Source organism: Lutzomyia longipalpis, chromosome 3 (assembly GCF_024334085.1).
Source record: "Lutzomyia longipalpis isolate SR_M1_2022 chromosome 3, ASM2433408v1".
NCBI lineage: Eukaryota > Metazoa > Arthropoda > Insecta > Diptera > Psychodidae > Lutzomyia > Lutzomyia longipalpis.
In genome coordinates, this window is record NC_074709.1 from 27749086 (window position 1) to 27764972 (window position 15887).

Consider the following 15887-nt stretch of genomic DNA (forward strand, 5'->3'; position numbering starts at 1 on the left):
GGAGACATTATGTGGGTGGAGTTTAATCCAAAAACTAATTACATTCACGACAGGGAGGGATTTCAACTTCAAACTCCTCACACCCCCCCCCCCCCCCGGCGGCTAAAGCATTTTATACTCCCCCATTCCGTTGGGCAAATATGATAAAGTGGTCCTCTTATGGTACGTTTTATGTGAAAATTGCTTCGAGACGAGGACCTTTTATCTCTAACGGAAATATATTTTAGAGGGGAATGGAAAATTTAGCTTTTTACTTCCTTTTCCGTTACCTAATGAATCAGACTGAATTTTCTTTCACAGGAAAGAATGAAAAAAGAGCAATTTTAATCGTTATTGATGATTTTTAAATGCTAATTAACCATTAAAGAGCTCAGATGAGAAGTGAGGACAAAATTGGCCACTCTGGCCACCTAAAGGATAACTCAACATTTTTTTTTGTAATAATTTTTTTATTAATTTAAACTTAAAATTCCTTTAAGATTCAAGTAAAAATCGAGAGTCGTTTTTGGGTCAGCGTATGACCAAAAAACGCGAAAGGGTTAACCAACTACATAGTTTCGTGTTTTATATTTTTGCGAAACTAGTTTCGAATATTTCTCGTTTTGTTTCGTAATTTTTACGTGTTACGAAACTATAGTTTTGTTGTTTTTATGATTTGTATTTTATTTAATTTCTATTTTAGCCATTTCAATGGTTTAAAAAAAATCATAGACCAGCCGGGTTAAATATTCCATTCAATACATCCATTTTACTACATGTCGCGTAAAAAATAATTTCCGTGTATTTTATCAGTTCCCAACGTGTTGAAACTTTCTCATTTTGCCAATATTTTGGCGAAAGAAATAAATATAAAAATTAAATTATCTAAAAAAAGACATTATGCACAAAATGATGAAGAAAAAATAACTTTTTTGATTAATTTAAAACTTAAAAACATAAAAAATCTATTTTTTGCCATCAAAGAAAAACTCCCTTTTTGGACCATTTAAGATTTTTTAATGAAGAATATAATAATTTTATAATAATAATAGACATTTACAATATGAAAGAATCCTTTTTGGGGATCTAGAAATATCCACAAATCCCATTTCTTTGTTTCTTCTTCATCACACTGTACCTTTGAATCTTGAAGATTGAGAGGAAATAGTAAAAAAAAATGGATTTATCCTTACATCTGTTGCGTTGAGTTCCCATTCCACGTGTTGTTCTCATCGTCGGAATCCTTGCGGTCGTGCAGCCTGTGAATGTTGGAGGCTCCTAGTCGTTTGTAGGCCGCCTCACCGGCTTTAGATGTTGACGGCTGCGGGCCATCGTCTCTGCCATCGCCGGGGAATTGCAAATTCCTTCGTTTTGCGCTGACAAAATCAAGAAAAATGAAAGAAAATCAATTTATTAAGGAGATTTTGAAGGGAGAAAACTTACGCATCGTGGTCTGGAATTTGTTCCTCAGCTGCACGCTTCTGCTGCCCTTGATCCTGACGTGAGAATGCCCAATTCTTGATGTACGTTAGCACCGAAACAACAGGGGAAAGGAAACTCCAAAGGAGCGATGTGATGAAGTGATAAGCCGTCGATCCGGGTGATGCAGTGGCCACTTGGGAAGTCCTCATGGTACCACTAGAAGGTCCTCCACGTCCCTGTGGGATGATGAGGAGTACAGCTGATGGGGTGAGAGAGAGTTCCGTGAGAGTCTGCGTGTTGTGCTCCTCACTAAACTCCCGCCGTGGGAATGTTGTAGCCAATGCAAAATCCCTAATGCCCGATCCCGAGAGAATCTCTTGCTGAACAAAGCTCCTTACCGTGGAGAATTGATCTGTGCTGGCAAAAACATGAACTTCCGTCCCACCGGAGGGTGTTTTGAATTGAATGCGGGACGTATCGCTGGCCACTGGGGCATGATGATTCTGCTTCTCCTCCGCTGGGGGACTCTTTGGGGGGATTGGTGCAAATTTCTGCGCTCTCTCCCGCTTATCTTGCTCAATTTGCTCCAAAATCTTCTTCCGTGCCTCATCTGCTTCCTTCTTCTCGCGCCTTCTGTCCTCCTTGAGTTGCTTCAGCTCCTGATCTTCCTGCCACTTCTTCAGTGCTGCCACATCTTGTCCCTGTCGTCGTCGTTGGAGCTCCTTCTCACGCTCCTGCCGTGCCTCTTCGGCTTCCTTCTCTTTGCGCTTCTTCTCAATCAATTCCTTCGCTCTGGCCACTTTGTCATCAATCGGAGGATCTGCTGCTGCTGACGCAGACGGACTTGGTGCTTCAACACGACGACAAACCCCATCCTCGCATACAACAGTTGTATTTGTTGGACTACTTGAAGACGTTTCCGGACTGGTGGGTTCTGCATCAGTTTTCTTTTCCGGCGTAGCGGATTTTGCTTCCGCAGGAGATTTTGCCTCAGCAGTAGGCTGAGCAGGAGCACTAGCTGATGGCGAACCTCCCGTGGCAGAAGGTGAAGGAATGAGCTTCAGTACCCCATTAATTTTCTTCTCCAAATCCTCAACATTTGTCGTAAGGCTCGTGACAATGTCAAGGGGAGTTCCATTCTGGCCAATAAAGAAAATTGACGGAAGGGGCACAAGTTGGTCTGCAAAAAAAAAGAAGAGAATTTTCAAAGGATTCCCCAGCTGGAAATCTCTCCCCGCAAGAACTTACAGATTTGAGCAAATTGCTGATAAGCCTCGGAGCCGCTTTCAATGCGAATTGCAACGAATTTCTCAGATTCCAAATGCTTCCGGATGATGTCATTGTCAACGAGGGCAGCTAGATTTGTGGACAATTCATCTGGACCTAGTGGAAAGGCAGGAAAATCAATCAATAATGGGGCAAATTAGCATTGAAGGGTGAATGCGAGGAAGCATTACGTGGTGATTTTTCTTTACCTGCAACAAAGACCACGAAGATTGCATTTTTCCTCTTGGACTGCGTAACAGCCTCAGCTATGTTTCCTTTGAACCAATTCATCTTTAGCTAATTTCTCACAGAGTTTTCACACAGATCTTTGCAATTTTTGCCCGGAAATTTTTTTTTTTTTTTTTTTTTTTTTTTATTTTAAAGCTTTACGGCCCCAGCCTTTTCAAGCCACAAGGCCAAACGTCATTTGACGTCTACACACAATATACATATACTCTTATATTACTAGTTTGTTTGAATTTGAATTTTTGTCGTTGGTTTAATTTGTTCTGGGTTTGTTTACTCTTATTTAGGATAGAGTATTATCCTGTTCTATAAGGATGTATCATACCATAATAATATATGGTAAAGTTGTACATTCTTATTGTTACTTATAATATATGAGTGAGTTTGTTTGTGTTTAAATGTCTATGTTGTTTTCCTTGGTGAACTCGTAGATTTCTATCAATTTGTTTGTCTTGTTCTCTTTGAGTATGCTCTGGAGGTCTGGGGCGTTGGTGATAGATTTGTACTTCCTTCTTGAGATATCATACTTTTTACAGTTTATTATGATGTGATTCGCGTTTTCTTCTGTATTGCAAAGATCGCATTGATCGTTTTCGCTTATTTTTATTTTTTTAAGGAATTTCTTATCATAAGAGTGTCCGCTTCTAAGTCTATTTATTAGTTTAGTTGCTCTAGCGTTTAGTTTTTTATTTTTGAACCAGGGTTTATCTTCTAATTTGTTATTTCTTATCTGTTTGTTGTATTTACCTACATTTTCTGTTATGTTTTGATAGTCTGATTTCCATTTAACTTTAAGATTTTCTAGTATTTTTTCTTTATCTAATTCTTCTGTATTTGTTCCAGTTTCTTCAAATTCTTCGTAATTGTTTTTGATGTAGTTTATGTTTTCAAGTTCTCTATATTGGTTTATAATGTTGGGACAGCTGTCTGGCCCTTGTATTCTTCTAATAAGATGTTTTATTGTGTTTTTTTCATGTTCTAATCTAGTTGGCATTTCTCCTACGTCTGCTAACATAGATGTTATTGGTGTGGATTTTGTATATCCCATTACGATTCTGAGGGCTTTATTTTTAACTATTTGTAAAATATTTTTTTCTAATAGATTTTCCTTGTGATCCCATACTACTGGGGCAGCATAGTTGATTCTGGAGTTGATTAGAGATTTATATATCATAGTTAATGATTTTGGATGGGCTCCTCCCCTGCTTCTGCTAAAGATTTTAAGGAGATTTATGTATTTCTCACATTGTGCTTTTATTTCTTTTTTGTGGATTTTGAAATTAAGCTGTTTGTCTATATATACTCCTAGTATTTTGTGGTATCTTTCTTCTTTTATTTTTATATTGTTAATTTTTATTTCACCTTTATTTTTATTTGTGTTATCGAATTGTATGAATTTGCATTTGTTTGGGTTTAGTTCTAGATCTAGTTTTTTCAGTTCTGTATTGAGTGTTTCGCATAATTTATTTGCGTTTTGGTATAGTTTAGTGTTGTTTTTTCCTGAGACTATTAGTGTTATATCGTCTGCGAATTGTAATAGTTTGCAATCTGTTGAGTTAATTTTGTGTAGATTTATGGTATATAAGTTAAATAGTGTTGGGCTTAGTATGCTACCTTGCGGTAGCCCTGTGCTTGTTAATATGGTTTCTGTATAGCTTTCTTCGTCTATTATTATTTCTCTGTTATTGAGTAGGTGTTCGAGCCAGTTTGTTATTTCTGTGGGAAAATTAAGTTCTCTTAGTTTTTTAATTAGTGTTTCAATGTTTACGTTATCGAATGCTTTACTAATATCTGTTATTATAGCTATGCTTTTCATGCCTCTTTTATTATTTTCTTTGATAGTATTTGTTAGATTTAGTAAGTAGTCTGTTGTGTTTCTGTTTTTTCTGAATCCATATGTATTATTTGGTAGTATTTTGTTGTTATATACTAAGTTATTTATTTTGTTTATTAGTATTTTATGAAAATTTTTTGCTAGTACATTGAGGAGTGCTATTGGCCTATAGCTTGTAATGTCCGTTTCATCTTTTTTTGGTTTTAGTATAGGTATTATTTTTGATTTTTTCCAACTGTTAGGAACTATTTGTTCTCTCCATGTCTTGTTATATATATTTGTTATGGCTTTAATGTTTTCGTCCGATAATTTTTTCATCATTTCATGTGAGATTCCGTTTATACCTGGGGTAGTATTTTTGTTTGATTTTATTATTTCTTTTACTTCTTCAAATGAGCAAAAATCATAGTCTATATCTATAGATTGAGTTGTTACCGTTTTGTATTCTTCTTCTATGAAGTTATGTTCTATAAAGTCTATTCCTTGTTCCTTAGTTTCTATAATGTTGTTTCTTCTTTTAATCTTTTTATTGTTAAATCTATTTATTTTCTCCCATATTTCTAAAGGGCTACTCCCTGGATTTATACTCTCTATAAAAGTAATCCATGCTTTCTTCTTTGATTTCTTTATTTCTAGCTTAAGTCTAGCTGTTATTTTTCTAAGTTCTTTAGCTGTGTAATCTGTTTTGTGTTTTTTGTACAGTTTGAATTTTTCTTTTTTTATTTTCCACAGTCTTCCTATTTCTTCAGTCCACCAATATTTTGGTATATATTTGTCATTATTATCTTTGAATGTTTTAATGTTATTGAGTATTATTTTCTTTATTTCTCCTTCGATTTCTTCTGCTGTTGTACATTCGTTTAGATTTAGGTTGTTTTTTAGTTGTATTTTTATTTCGCTTAAGTCTAATTTAGTCTTAAGTTTCTCTTGTAAATTCTGTCTTTCTACACTAATGTTTATATCTATAGGGAAATGGTCTGATCCTATTACTGTTTCGTTTACATTCCATTGAACTTTATCTATTAGGTTGGGGGATATTAGAGTTAAGTCTATAGCTGATGTTGTGTTGCGATGACTGCTGTAGTGGGTGTGTTGTCCGTCATTGATGCATATTAGGTTTGATAATGAGATTAGTTCAGCTATTAAGACGCCTCTTCCGTTGTTTATTGAGTTGTTTTCCCACATATCATGTCTTGCGTTAAAATCACCACCTAGAATCACATTGTTTTTGTTCACTAGCTCATTTAAAAGTTTTCCTAGTTTTTCTTTTATGTCTTTATTTCTTGTTTGGGGTGGGATATAAATTGAGATCAAAATATAGTCTTTATTTTCTTTTTTTATTTGCACTTCTATAACTTCTAGAGGTTCTAGATCACTTCTCACTTTGCTTTTGCTTATTATTTTGTTGTTTATAAGTATACCTACACCTCCGTATCCGTTTTCGCGGCTGTGGAGGTGTTTCCTGAATCCTGCTATATTAATTTTTGATTTTTTGTTTGTCCATATTTCACTTAATAAGGCACATTCGATTTTATTTTCGTTTATGTACTGTTCTAGTAGTGATTTGTTTGATTTTAGGCTTCTTATATTAATTTGTGTTATTTTCATTGGTTAGATTCTGTGTTAGGTTCACTCATTGTGGCTGTAGTGCGTTAGATTGTCTTCCAACGCGTCTCGGATGTACTCGATTGTTTCTTCGAATGTAGTTCCTTGTGAGTATGCCATTTTGCTTATTGTTTGCAAAATGTCGATTAGGATTTTGTTGGTGTTTTTTAGTTTGTCGTTCTCTTGGTTTATTTTTATGACTTGAGCCATGCTTTCATTTTTGATTTGCGTTGGTGTTTTCGGTTTGTCCTCTTTGTTTTCTTCAATCATCTTTATTGCGTCCCGATAATTGCATTTAGCTTCGATCATTTTTGTTTTGATTTTGATCTGCCTCTTTCTTTCTGGGCAGTTCTTGTCGTTTGTTTGGTGTTCTGTTGTATTACAATACTTGCAATAAGTATTGCAGTCATGGTTTTTAGTGTTTTCTTCGGCGCATTTGGGGCACCGTTCCTTGTTTTTGCGGATTTTCTTGAAGTGCCCATAGCATAGGCATTTTTTGCAGTAAGTTGGTGGAGGGACGTATAGCCTCACTCGGAAGCTCGCTCCAAAGATTTTGATTTTTTGGGGGAGTTTGAACGACCTGAAGGTTACTTTCAGTTTGTCCAATTTTTTCAATGATTTGTTTGATGGGTTGTAACTCATCATCCTTTCCATTTTGATTACGATTTCATCGCTTTCTGTTTCCTCTTTTAGTTCATTTTCTCCGAAGTCGATTGGGATGTTGTCAATCACCCCAACTGAGATTATGTACACCTCCGGTACATATATCTTTTTGTATTTTTTGATCCTTAGCAGGTTTGGATCTTGCAGCAGTCTATTTGCTGCATCGTATGTTTTAACTGTGACTTTGTGTTTATATTGTGATAGTTTTTTGACCTCAGCGACCTTATCTCGGCCGACTGAGTTGCATACATCTCTGGCCACTTCTAATGTGCTTGAGGTTTCCTTCTCAAGCATCACAACGAAGGGGCCTTTGTCACTCCTGTTGTACTTCAATTTTTCTTCTTGCTTTGATTTTTTGTTGAGCTCTTCGGTGGAAATTTCGATTTGTGTTGTCTGTCTTTTTTGTTCCTCCATCCTTGGTGTAAGATCCTTTGTTAAAGCTAAGATTTCGGCTGTTTCTTCTTCATCTACGGCCATGGTCGTGCATGTCTCGTCTCTTTGTGTTGAAGAGGATGAGGCCTCCATTTTTTGCTTTTTTGTCTTCTGTGGAGATTTTGATCTGTTTTTTTTCTTTCCTTTGTTCATTGCTTCTGTTGTTTGACTGGAATGTGGAAATAATTCATTATTTTGTATGTTATCATTTCTTTTTGTATTCTTTTTAATTTTGTTTTTTAGTATATTGAGTAGTTCTTTGTTTAATTCTATTTCGTGGTAATTTTTTATTGTTATCACTTCATTGTTAAGTTTCACTTTGTTCGTGCCCTTTTGGGCCACTTTATGTTGGGGAAAGTCACTTAATTTGGGTAATTTTTTATATTCACTGGTGTTTTATTCCTTTCTTATTTGAATTCAATAGTTTATCTTTGATTTACTATATTTATTTTGTGTTTTTAATATATTTTTGTTAGAGCTCTTTTGTTGCACTTCTTTCCACTTTGACAGTCTCGAGAAGATCCGCCCGGAAATTCAGGATAATTTCGTCAGAAAATGTCACAAGAATAATGAGGAAAGCTCCAGGGGCGAACTTGGGGGGTGAACTGTCACTGAATTGTCAATCAGCTGTCAATGCAGTGGCGGCGAAAGAAAAAGAAAATCAACCAAAATCCCAAACAAACCGTTCACGAAAGTTCCAGATTTTTCTCTTCCCGTTGGATTTTGTATAAAAAGTCACGTCCTGAATGTAATCTGGTTTAGTTCATCAGGTCAAGAAACTCCCAAAGCAAACGTGGAGAAGGAAAAATCAAGAATTGCAGTGAAAATGAATCCGTCAGGTGTGAAAAATCAAAAAGACGACGAAGAAGAGGTTAGAATGAAGAATTTCTTCTAGGAAATCCATCCAACGGGGGCTTTCTTTTGTGCATTTACTGACTTTCTGTGCGTTTCTTTGCAGTCATCTGATGGGGAAATAAAATCCCAAGCCGTGGTCAAGTACACCAGTTGCCGACCACCGTCAAACTTCTCCCAGCTTCGATGCAATACGAATTTGAATCTTCTCCCCCCGCCGAATTTCGTGAGGAACTCCATCAATTTCAACGGGATGCAACAGGCGGCTATTCATCGTAGTGGCTTCTCCAGCTTCCGCATGACTCACATGTTCCCGGACTGCATTGGTGGGGTGGACGTTGTGAGCGATGCTGAGATAATTAAGCGTCTCCTGAGGCTCCCCTATGCCCCGAATAGTGCCCTCAGCCTTATGGTTCATCGTATTGGGAATACAATGCTCATTGATGAATTTGATCTGCAGAAGTACCTCCTGTGTCGATCTCCGGTTGAATGGGAATGGCTGAAGAATTTTATGCGCGACAGGATTATCAATAGGATGTCAAATGAGGAGATTCGCTACCTCATTACCAATCGCAGTAGGCATGTTCTGCAGGAGAGGTTGCTGCATCAGAAATTCCTTCAGCATAGCTTGCTGGATGAGGAGGAGGATCAAGCAGAGCCACCGCCGCGGCAGCAGCAGCTGAGGGAGAGCCCTTCGCTGCAACTTCAGGGTCAGGGGCCCATTCTTCCGGAACCGGGTGTGGAACAAAGTGTTCCAGATCCGAGATTCACGCACACCTTCAACAGGAGCATTGTGTGGAATTTCGAGGACATCCGGATGCTCATTGGGACGGATATGCCGATCTTTGGTGGTGGCACGCGGCCGTGTATTAGCCTCCGTCTGCGTGACATGAAGAAACCCATCAATGTCCTCACAGGGATCGACTACTGGCTGGATAATCTAATGTGCAACGTCCCTGAGGTTGTCATGTGCTACCATCTCGACGGGATTGTCCAGAAGTACGAATTAATCAAGACGGAAGATCTTCCCTTCCTGGAGAACTCTCAATTCTCCCCGAAAATCATCCGAAATGTCGCTCAGAATATCCTGGCCTTCCTCAAGGCGAATGCCACAAAGGCCGGGCATACGTATTGGCTCTTTAAACGGCCCAAAGATGACGTTGTGAAGCTGTATGATCTCACAACACTCTGCACCGAAGGAGAGCACAAAACCCCCAAACCTCCGGCAGAACCGACTAGTGAGAAGAATGCAGCAGAAGCAGATGGAGGAAGTGGAGACGTCTCGAATCCCTTTACAATCCCCGTGGCAATGTTACTCTACAGCGTGGCCAGGAATATGAAGAGTTCCGTGGAGAAGATGACCAATCAACAGGCGGGAGCTGTTAAGATGCTCCTTGACAATTGCATAAAGCTCCTCCCGAAGGAGACTCATCCGCAGATTGTTGTCTCATCTCACTACATGCTTTCCGACCTAAACATCCCATCCGGGATTGATCCGCAGAATATTTCCTTCTCATCCGGAAGTGATGAGAGTGAGTATGACGATGAATCTCTCTACGATGAAGATGATTCCGACGTGGAGGACTTCCAGGCCGCATCTTCTCCTCACACAAGTGATGAACTTGTGGACAGTGGTGAGGTGATTGCCGTGAAGACAATCCAGGAAGCCACGGCGGTGCAGAGTAAGAAGAAGAATTGGAAGCACAACACCCGCCCGCCGGCACTGAGTTCAGACACGGAGAGTCGATGCTTTGCTGCCCTGGAGAACATTGTGGCTGGGCTGAAGTGTCTCAAGTACTTCCGGGAATCGGAGCAGCAAACAAATGAGGCTGAGAGGAAGAAGAAGATTCGGAAGGAGGCGGAAAATCTCAATATGGCCAAACCCCTGCAACCCATCCCGCTTCCTTATGAAACCCTCACGCCGCAGCCGATGCTAGTCAATCCGACAGATGTGATTCCTCTTGGGTGGAAGGGAAAGGAGCCGCCATCTGATGCCCAAGGAAGTGCCGGGCGGAAGAAGAATAGAGGACAGAAGGATCAGCAGAAAACGGAGGAGAAGGGGCAGGAAAATCTCCCTGTTGCGGGAAAATTTAAAGCTGTCAAGTGTTGGAGTCTCCACTTGAGGCTACTTCTCCTGGAGAAGGCTACCCTCACGTATAGAGTCCTCGGGGAGCTTGCCTATGGACAGGGAGACCTGGCAAAGGCTTTCCGGTACTTAAATTTGTCTTTTCGTTGCCAAGATGCCGTTCGGAAGTACTGGCCAAGTAATGGGAAGGAAGTGAGTAGTCTCCTGTCCAGAGCAGGGGATTGCTATCTGGAATTTGGGAAGAACTTCAAGAACATCGATGAGACGCAAAAGACAACTAATGCCTTGACGGAGAATGATAGAATTATCGTGGAATTCATTGAGAGTGACGATGAGGATGCTCAACGTTTTGGGCTCCCTCGGGCAGGGGGGACAGCTGAGGGGCTTCTAAAAATTAGCCTCTTTGTGTATGAGAGAGCCCTCAAAATGGACATGGGGATGCTAAGAGGTCATCTAATACGACGAATTGGGAATGTTGTGAATGAAATTGGAACATTCTACATGTCTGAAGCACTCAGTAAGTATCTTCCGGAACAATCTTCCGGACAAGATAATTCAATGAAAAAAAGTCTAATTTCTCTTTATTTTTTTTCCAGCAATGTTCAATAGAAGGAAGCAGGGAGAGCTGAGGGAAGAGGAGAATGTGCAGAAGTATCAAGAGAAGTACCTGAATTACATGGCGGAAGCCCACAAGCATCTCACGCGGAGTATTGAGCTGTTCCAGGAGGTGGATGACAATGTGAATTTGGCACTAATTTACTGCAATATGGGCAGATATAGTCGTCAAATGGCCGATCTGATGACCTTCCCGCTTCATGATCCACGAAGAGTTGAATCAATGACCCGGAAGTATTACAATGAAGCCTTTGGAGCCTACAATACAGCCCTGAGCAAGCTGGAGGAGCGCAAACGAAACCCCGAGATTTGGGATATAGCCCACTGGGAACTCGCAATGGCGACCTTCCTGCTGGCACAGCGCATGCAGGACTTCTGGGATGTAAAATGTGAACGTTACCAGGAAATTATGGAACTCCTCCAGCGATCACTGAAGCTCTGCCAGTCGCACAGTGATGTCGAACGCATGACATCCTACACCTACCGCATGGGGCAGATCTATACGCGCCTTGGGATTGTCTGTGGGTGCGTGGTGAAGTATCAAAGTGGGAGCTGTGATGAGAAGAAGAAGAAGAATATGGTGCAGCTGTGTAGGTTCTACTTTGAGAAAGCTTTCGCCCTATTCCGCGGTAGTTCCAATCACGGCGAATGCTTTGAAGTTCTCACGGAACTCATGGAATTCACAGACAACCAAATGGATACTGTGGGCAGGACAAAGACACTCCAGCAGGCAATCAGCATCCTGCGACAGGCTAAAGACTTCCTCGATACTCTGGCGGGGCTCGATGAGACAGCTGAAGTAAATCTGGGAATGTTTGAATCACAATTTCAGACTGTTTTCAAGAATCTCCTGCGTGCCACAATGGCAGCCAAAGCCGCAGGAGGAGGAGGAGGTGTCAAAGATGCCAGCACAGAGCTCCTCAATGTCCTCAAGAGCATCTACAGCGCCTCCTTGGGAAAGTCAAACAAGGATGAAGCAGCAAAAGAGAAAATTCAACAAAATATCTCAACAATTCTCGAAATTTATTCAAACTTCAACAATAGAAACGTCTAAAAAGCTCCTTTTTTATCCTTTTAACATCCTTCGGGAATCCTTAATTTACGCAGCAATTAATGTTCTTTAAACAACATATGGGTATCCGTAGTATCCTAAAATGAATAAGAATTTAATAATTTAATTTGAATGTTTTGTTTTGTGAATTTAATGAATTTTAGAAACATTTTAAAAAGTTCCTCAATGTTTAAAAAAGAAACTAAATGATGGCGATACTTTGTAATTAATAAGTACCTTACCCACTAAAATAGAGAAATGAATAAAATAAATGATAGATAGGAAAGAATAAAAAAAGTGCTGTGAAGATTTTAATTTCTTGAATAAAGAGTTTAAAAAAATACATAAAAATTGATTTTTAATCATTTAAGAATTTTTAAGGGAATTTTTTGTAGTTGTGTTCGGAATAATAACAGCGATGAAAATTTATTTAGAGGATTCACTGTTTGGTGCAGAAAAAATAGGAATGTTCTACAAAACGGACAAAGAGGATTTTTAGGATTTAATGAACTTAATAAATTTTTTTTGTTCAGAAAGTTAGAGAAAAATTATCAAAATCGGTCAAGGATTGATTTTTCACCTTTTTCACAGATAGGTTTGTTTTGAATTGAACAAATTAGGACAGAAATGAGTTTGGAGAAGAAAAAATAGGAAATCTACAAGAAAAGCTCAAGATAAGGAAATTATTGATGAACTGATCCACAATTTTAACATTTATAAATATTTTTGAAGTTTTTCTTTAAGGAAGAAATGTTGAAAGAAGTTTTTTAGAACAAATTGGGTGTCTTTTGAGCTGACTGAGATTCTTTCGATTTTTTTTCACGACAGTAAGGATTTTTGCATGCATTTATCTGCGTTCTTGTTTGTCAATTTAATAAATTGTTAAAAGAAGGATAATTTTCTATTTTAAATAAGAAACATTGAACAAAATTACAATATCTCGAGAATTTAACACAGATAATTTTCAGAATTTACTAAAATTAACTTTTTTAATGTAATTCGGCAAGTTTTTTTCTTTGAAAAATAATTAAAATATTCATACAGCTTTTTAGGAATTTTTAATACAAAATAGAGTTTAAAAAAAACTTAAAAATGGGCCTTATTTAAGACCAAGAAATCCTTGAAATCTTTGTTTGTACTGAAATTTTAAGATTTCAAGGGAATTTAAAAGGTTTCTTGGTCGTTGAAAAAGGACTAATATCCAAAAAATCAAAGGAATAAACCTTATTTCTTATAAAATTCGTAAAATTCTAACTTTCAGCGCCACACTGAATGAAAGCGTAGTAATGAATTAACGAAACAAATTGATTTTAGTTAGAAGAAATTTTTCCCTTTAATTCTGTGTTCATTGTTATAACATTTTGTTACTACAAACTTTTTATTCGAAAAGAATTACAAGACTTTTCACAGAATGAAAAATATTCTTGGGAAAGAAATTAATTTTTTGTTGTCTGAATTGGACAAAAATTTAATTGAATTAATTAAAAATTTCGATCATAAGTAGCAGAATGGGCTAAATAAGATTAAAAAGTTAATTTTAAGATGTTTTAGACGCTTAACAAGTTAACAATAATAATTTTGCAAAATAGGATTAAAAAATCCTTTGATTCTGTTATTATGCACAGTTCTTTGCTGCTACTATTTCTCTGCACACAACTGTATTTATGCACACACCCATTGAGGAACTTTTCTTATTAATTTTTCACGTGATTAAATAAATGGAAATTCAATGAAAATTGATTAATTTTCTCATCCTGAAAAAGAAGATGAAGAAGGATACTCACCATAGCCAGGATAGGCATATCTATAGGGTGAGTAGTAGCGATAGGGTGATGCTAGATACGGAGAACTGTAGGCTGTGTAGGCAGCATAACCAAATGGAGATGTTGTGAGGGCAATTTGTGGTGAAGGAGCTGCCAATGAGGAAGCCACAAAGATTCCCAAAAGCACCAAAAAGATCTTAAGAAAAAAAGATTTTTTTTTAAATGAATTTTGTGCACAAAATGAATCCTTCGTGATCCTTCCACTCACAGTTAACTTCTGCATTTTTCTCTTCACACACAAAGTTAGCTAATTTGACTAGCAAAGGAGGATCTCTGATTGAGCACTGATTGATGGTAACTGAAGTTCCCAGAAGAGGTTCCCGGAGTTTTTATACCTACTCACAGATCCACTGTTGGGATCGACGATGGTGTGGGCGCGAATGGAAGCAATATAATATCGATGAGTTTGAATTTAACTTTTTTTTTTATTGCAATTGATCGCAAAACGTGACCATTTTATTCATGATACAATGAGGTGCCGAAGAGGAAATATTTTAATTGTGTCTCTCTCACTTTATTGATTTATAAACTTATTACACAAATCCAATTCACCTTGACCCGCAATGCACGCGAAAAGGAAAATTGTGTGACGTTCCTATGCGGAGCACGTTCTCTTGAGCTCGCGCGCGCGCGCTCCTCCACAAAGTTACGATCACTCCGGAATGCTCATGATCGCGTGGTGCTGATCGGTGCTGATGATCGAGCAAAGAAGGATTGATTTTATTTAAATGAGCTTCAATTAAATGAAAGTAAAAGGAGAATGAAAAATTTATGCGATTTTTCCGCAATTCTTTGTTGTGCTGGATGGTGTGCGGCGGAACTCCATTGAGACGATTGAAGAATTTTCTTGTCTTGTTCAACGAATAAATTAGCACAGAATACATGCCACACTCAGCATAAATCTCCAACAGAAGAACATTCTTTTCTATATATTCAATTTACGTCATGATTTTAGAACGTCGTTAGAACGGATCTTCTGTGATTGTGAGAATATAATTCTTTAATTCTCTGTATGACAAAAGAATTTTTAGAAGCTCAATGAAGAAAATTTATGTGCTGACAAAAAAAATAAGAAATTGATTAAAAAAATTAAAATTTTCTGAAAGAATTCTGAAACAGAATTAAAAATTCTGGAATTTTAAACAGAATAAGAAAATTTAGAAACAATAAACTTAAAACGCGAATTAAAAAAATTTTCAGAAGAAGTTTGACAAAGTCCTGAATTGAATGAAGAAAAAAAATATTCAAAAATTAAATTAAAAAAATCAGAAATTGACTTAAAAATTCTGAACCTTCAAAGAAACCAGAATTAATTTAGAAAATTATTGAAACTATCTGAAAATCGAGTTAAAAACTTAAAAAGCTGAATGAAAAGTTCAGAAACGGAACAAAAAGAAACTCAGAAATGAATAAAGAATAATTCTGAAACTAATAAAAAACAACCTACAAACATTATTTAATCAGAATCTGAATGAATAATCAGCATTTAAAGGATTTAAACTAAAATAAAGCGAATTCAGAAGATTCTCATTTTTTCTTGAATTGCTGAATTTTTATTATTCATCTCCTGAATTTCTGTTCATTTTTTTTTTTAACTTTAAGGTTTCTCTGAAAATCTGTTTCAAAAAACTTCAATCGTTTTTTTTTTTATTTATTTAGCCCTTCGATTTTTTCATATAATTTCAATCATTTTCTTAATTAATTTTTGGTTTCTTTGAAGTTACACAATTTTTAAGTCATTTTATCATTTTTAAAGCAAGTTTTGAATATTTTTATTCCTTTTTGAGTTTTTAAATTTTTTTTCTTTTTTTGTTCAATTCAGGATTTTTTCAAGCTTCTTCAGATTTTTTAAACTCGTGTTTCAATTTTATTGTTTCTAATTTTCTAAATCTATTTTAAAAATCAACTTCTTAAGAATTTGTAGAATTTTTTATTCTATTTCTAGTCTTCCGATTTTTGACTTCTTTTCAGTACTTTTCTTTCAGTTTTTGATAATTCCAATCATTTTCTCAA

The 15887-nt window shown here is 37.1% G+C and overlaps 2 protein-coding genes and 1 long non-coding RNA gene across 4 annotated transcripts; 1 reads left to right on the plus strand and 2 right to left on the minus strand.

The window, feature by feature from the left end:
- Positions 1-973: 973 nt before the first annotated feature.
- LOC129793602 (UBX domain-containing protein 4) lies at positions 974-8062 on the minus strand. 2 transcript variants are annotated; one of them, XM_055833731.1, is made up of 5 exons: positions 7972-8062; positions 2877-3006; positions 2650-2784; positions 1423-2581; positions 974-1355 (listed from the first exon to the last, which is right to left on the minus strand). In XM_055833731.1, the coding sequence occupies exons 2-5, from the start codon at positions 2956-2958 to the stop codon at positions 1169-1171; spliced, it is 1563 nt and encodes a 520-aa protein (XP_055689706.1). In that variant the 5' UTR covers positions 2959-3006; positions 7972-8062; the 3' UTR covers positions 974-1168. The 2 variants fall into 2 exon arrangements, with proteins under 2 accessions (XP_055689706.1, XP_055689705.1); XM_055833730.1 differs by lacking the exon at positions 7972-8062 and having other exon boundaries at positions 2877-3008.
- A 31-nt stretch (positions 8063-8093) lies between these two features.
- LOC129793601 (erythroid differentiation-related factor 1) lies at positions 8094-12402 on the plus strand. The gene is made up of 3 exons (XM_055833729.1): positions 8094-8318; positions 8406-10902; positions 10982-12402. The coding sequence occupies exons 1-3, from the start codon at positions 8274-8276 to the stop codon at positions 12052-12054; spliced, it is 3615 nt and encodes a 1204-aa protein (XP_055689704.1). The 5' UTR covers positions 8094-8273; the 3' UTR covers positions 12055-12402.
- Positions 12003-14550, minus strand: LOC129793603 (uncharacterized). Its single transcript, XR_008750946.1, has 3 exons — positions 14083-14550; positions 13836-14010; positions 12003-12149 (listed from the first exon to the last, which is right to left on the minus strand). It is a non-coding gene; the product is annotated as an uncharacterized LOC129793603 (long non-coding RNA).
- Between the last annotated feature and the right edge of the window lie 1337 nt (positions 14551-15887).

Coding starts and splice junctions, on each gene's coding strand:
- LOC129793602 (XM_055833731.1), bottom strand. CDS start 2,958: ATGAATTGGTTCAAAGGAAACATAGCTGAGGCTGTTACGCAGTCCAAG. Junction 2,785..2,876: donor CTTCGTGGTCTTTGTTGCAG/GTAAAGAAAAAT, acceptor CCTTTCCACTAG/GTCCAGATGAATTGTCCACA. Junction 2,582..2,649: donor TCAGCAATTTGCTCAAATCT/GTAAGTTCTTGC, acceptor TTTTTTTTGCAG/ACCAACTTGTGCCCCTTCCG.
- LOC129793601 (XM_055833729.1), top strand. CDS start 8,274: ATGAATCCGTCAGGTGTGAAAAATCAAAAAGACGACGAAGAAGAG. Junction 8,319..8,405: donor AAAAAGACGACGAAGAAGAG/GTTAGAATGAAG, acceptor GTTTCTTTGCAG/TCATCTGATGGGGAAATAAA. Junction 10,903..10,981: donor CTACATGTCTGAAGCACTCA/GTAAGTATCTTC, acceptor TTTTTTTTCCAG/CAATGTTCAATAGAAGGAAG.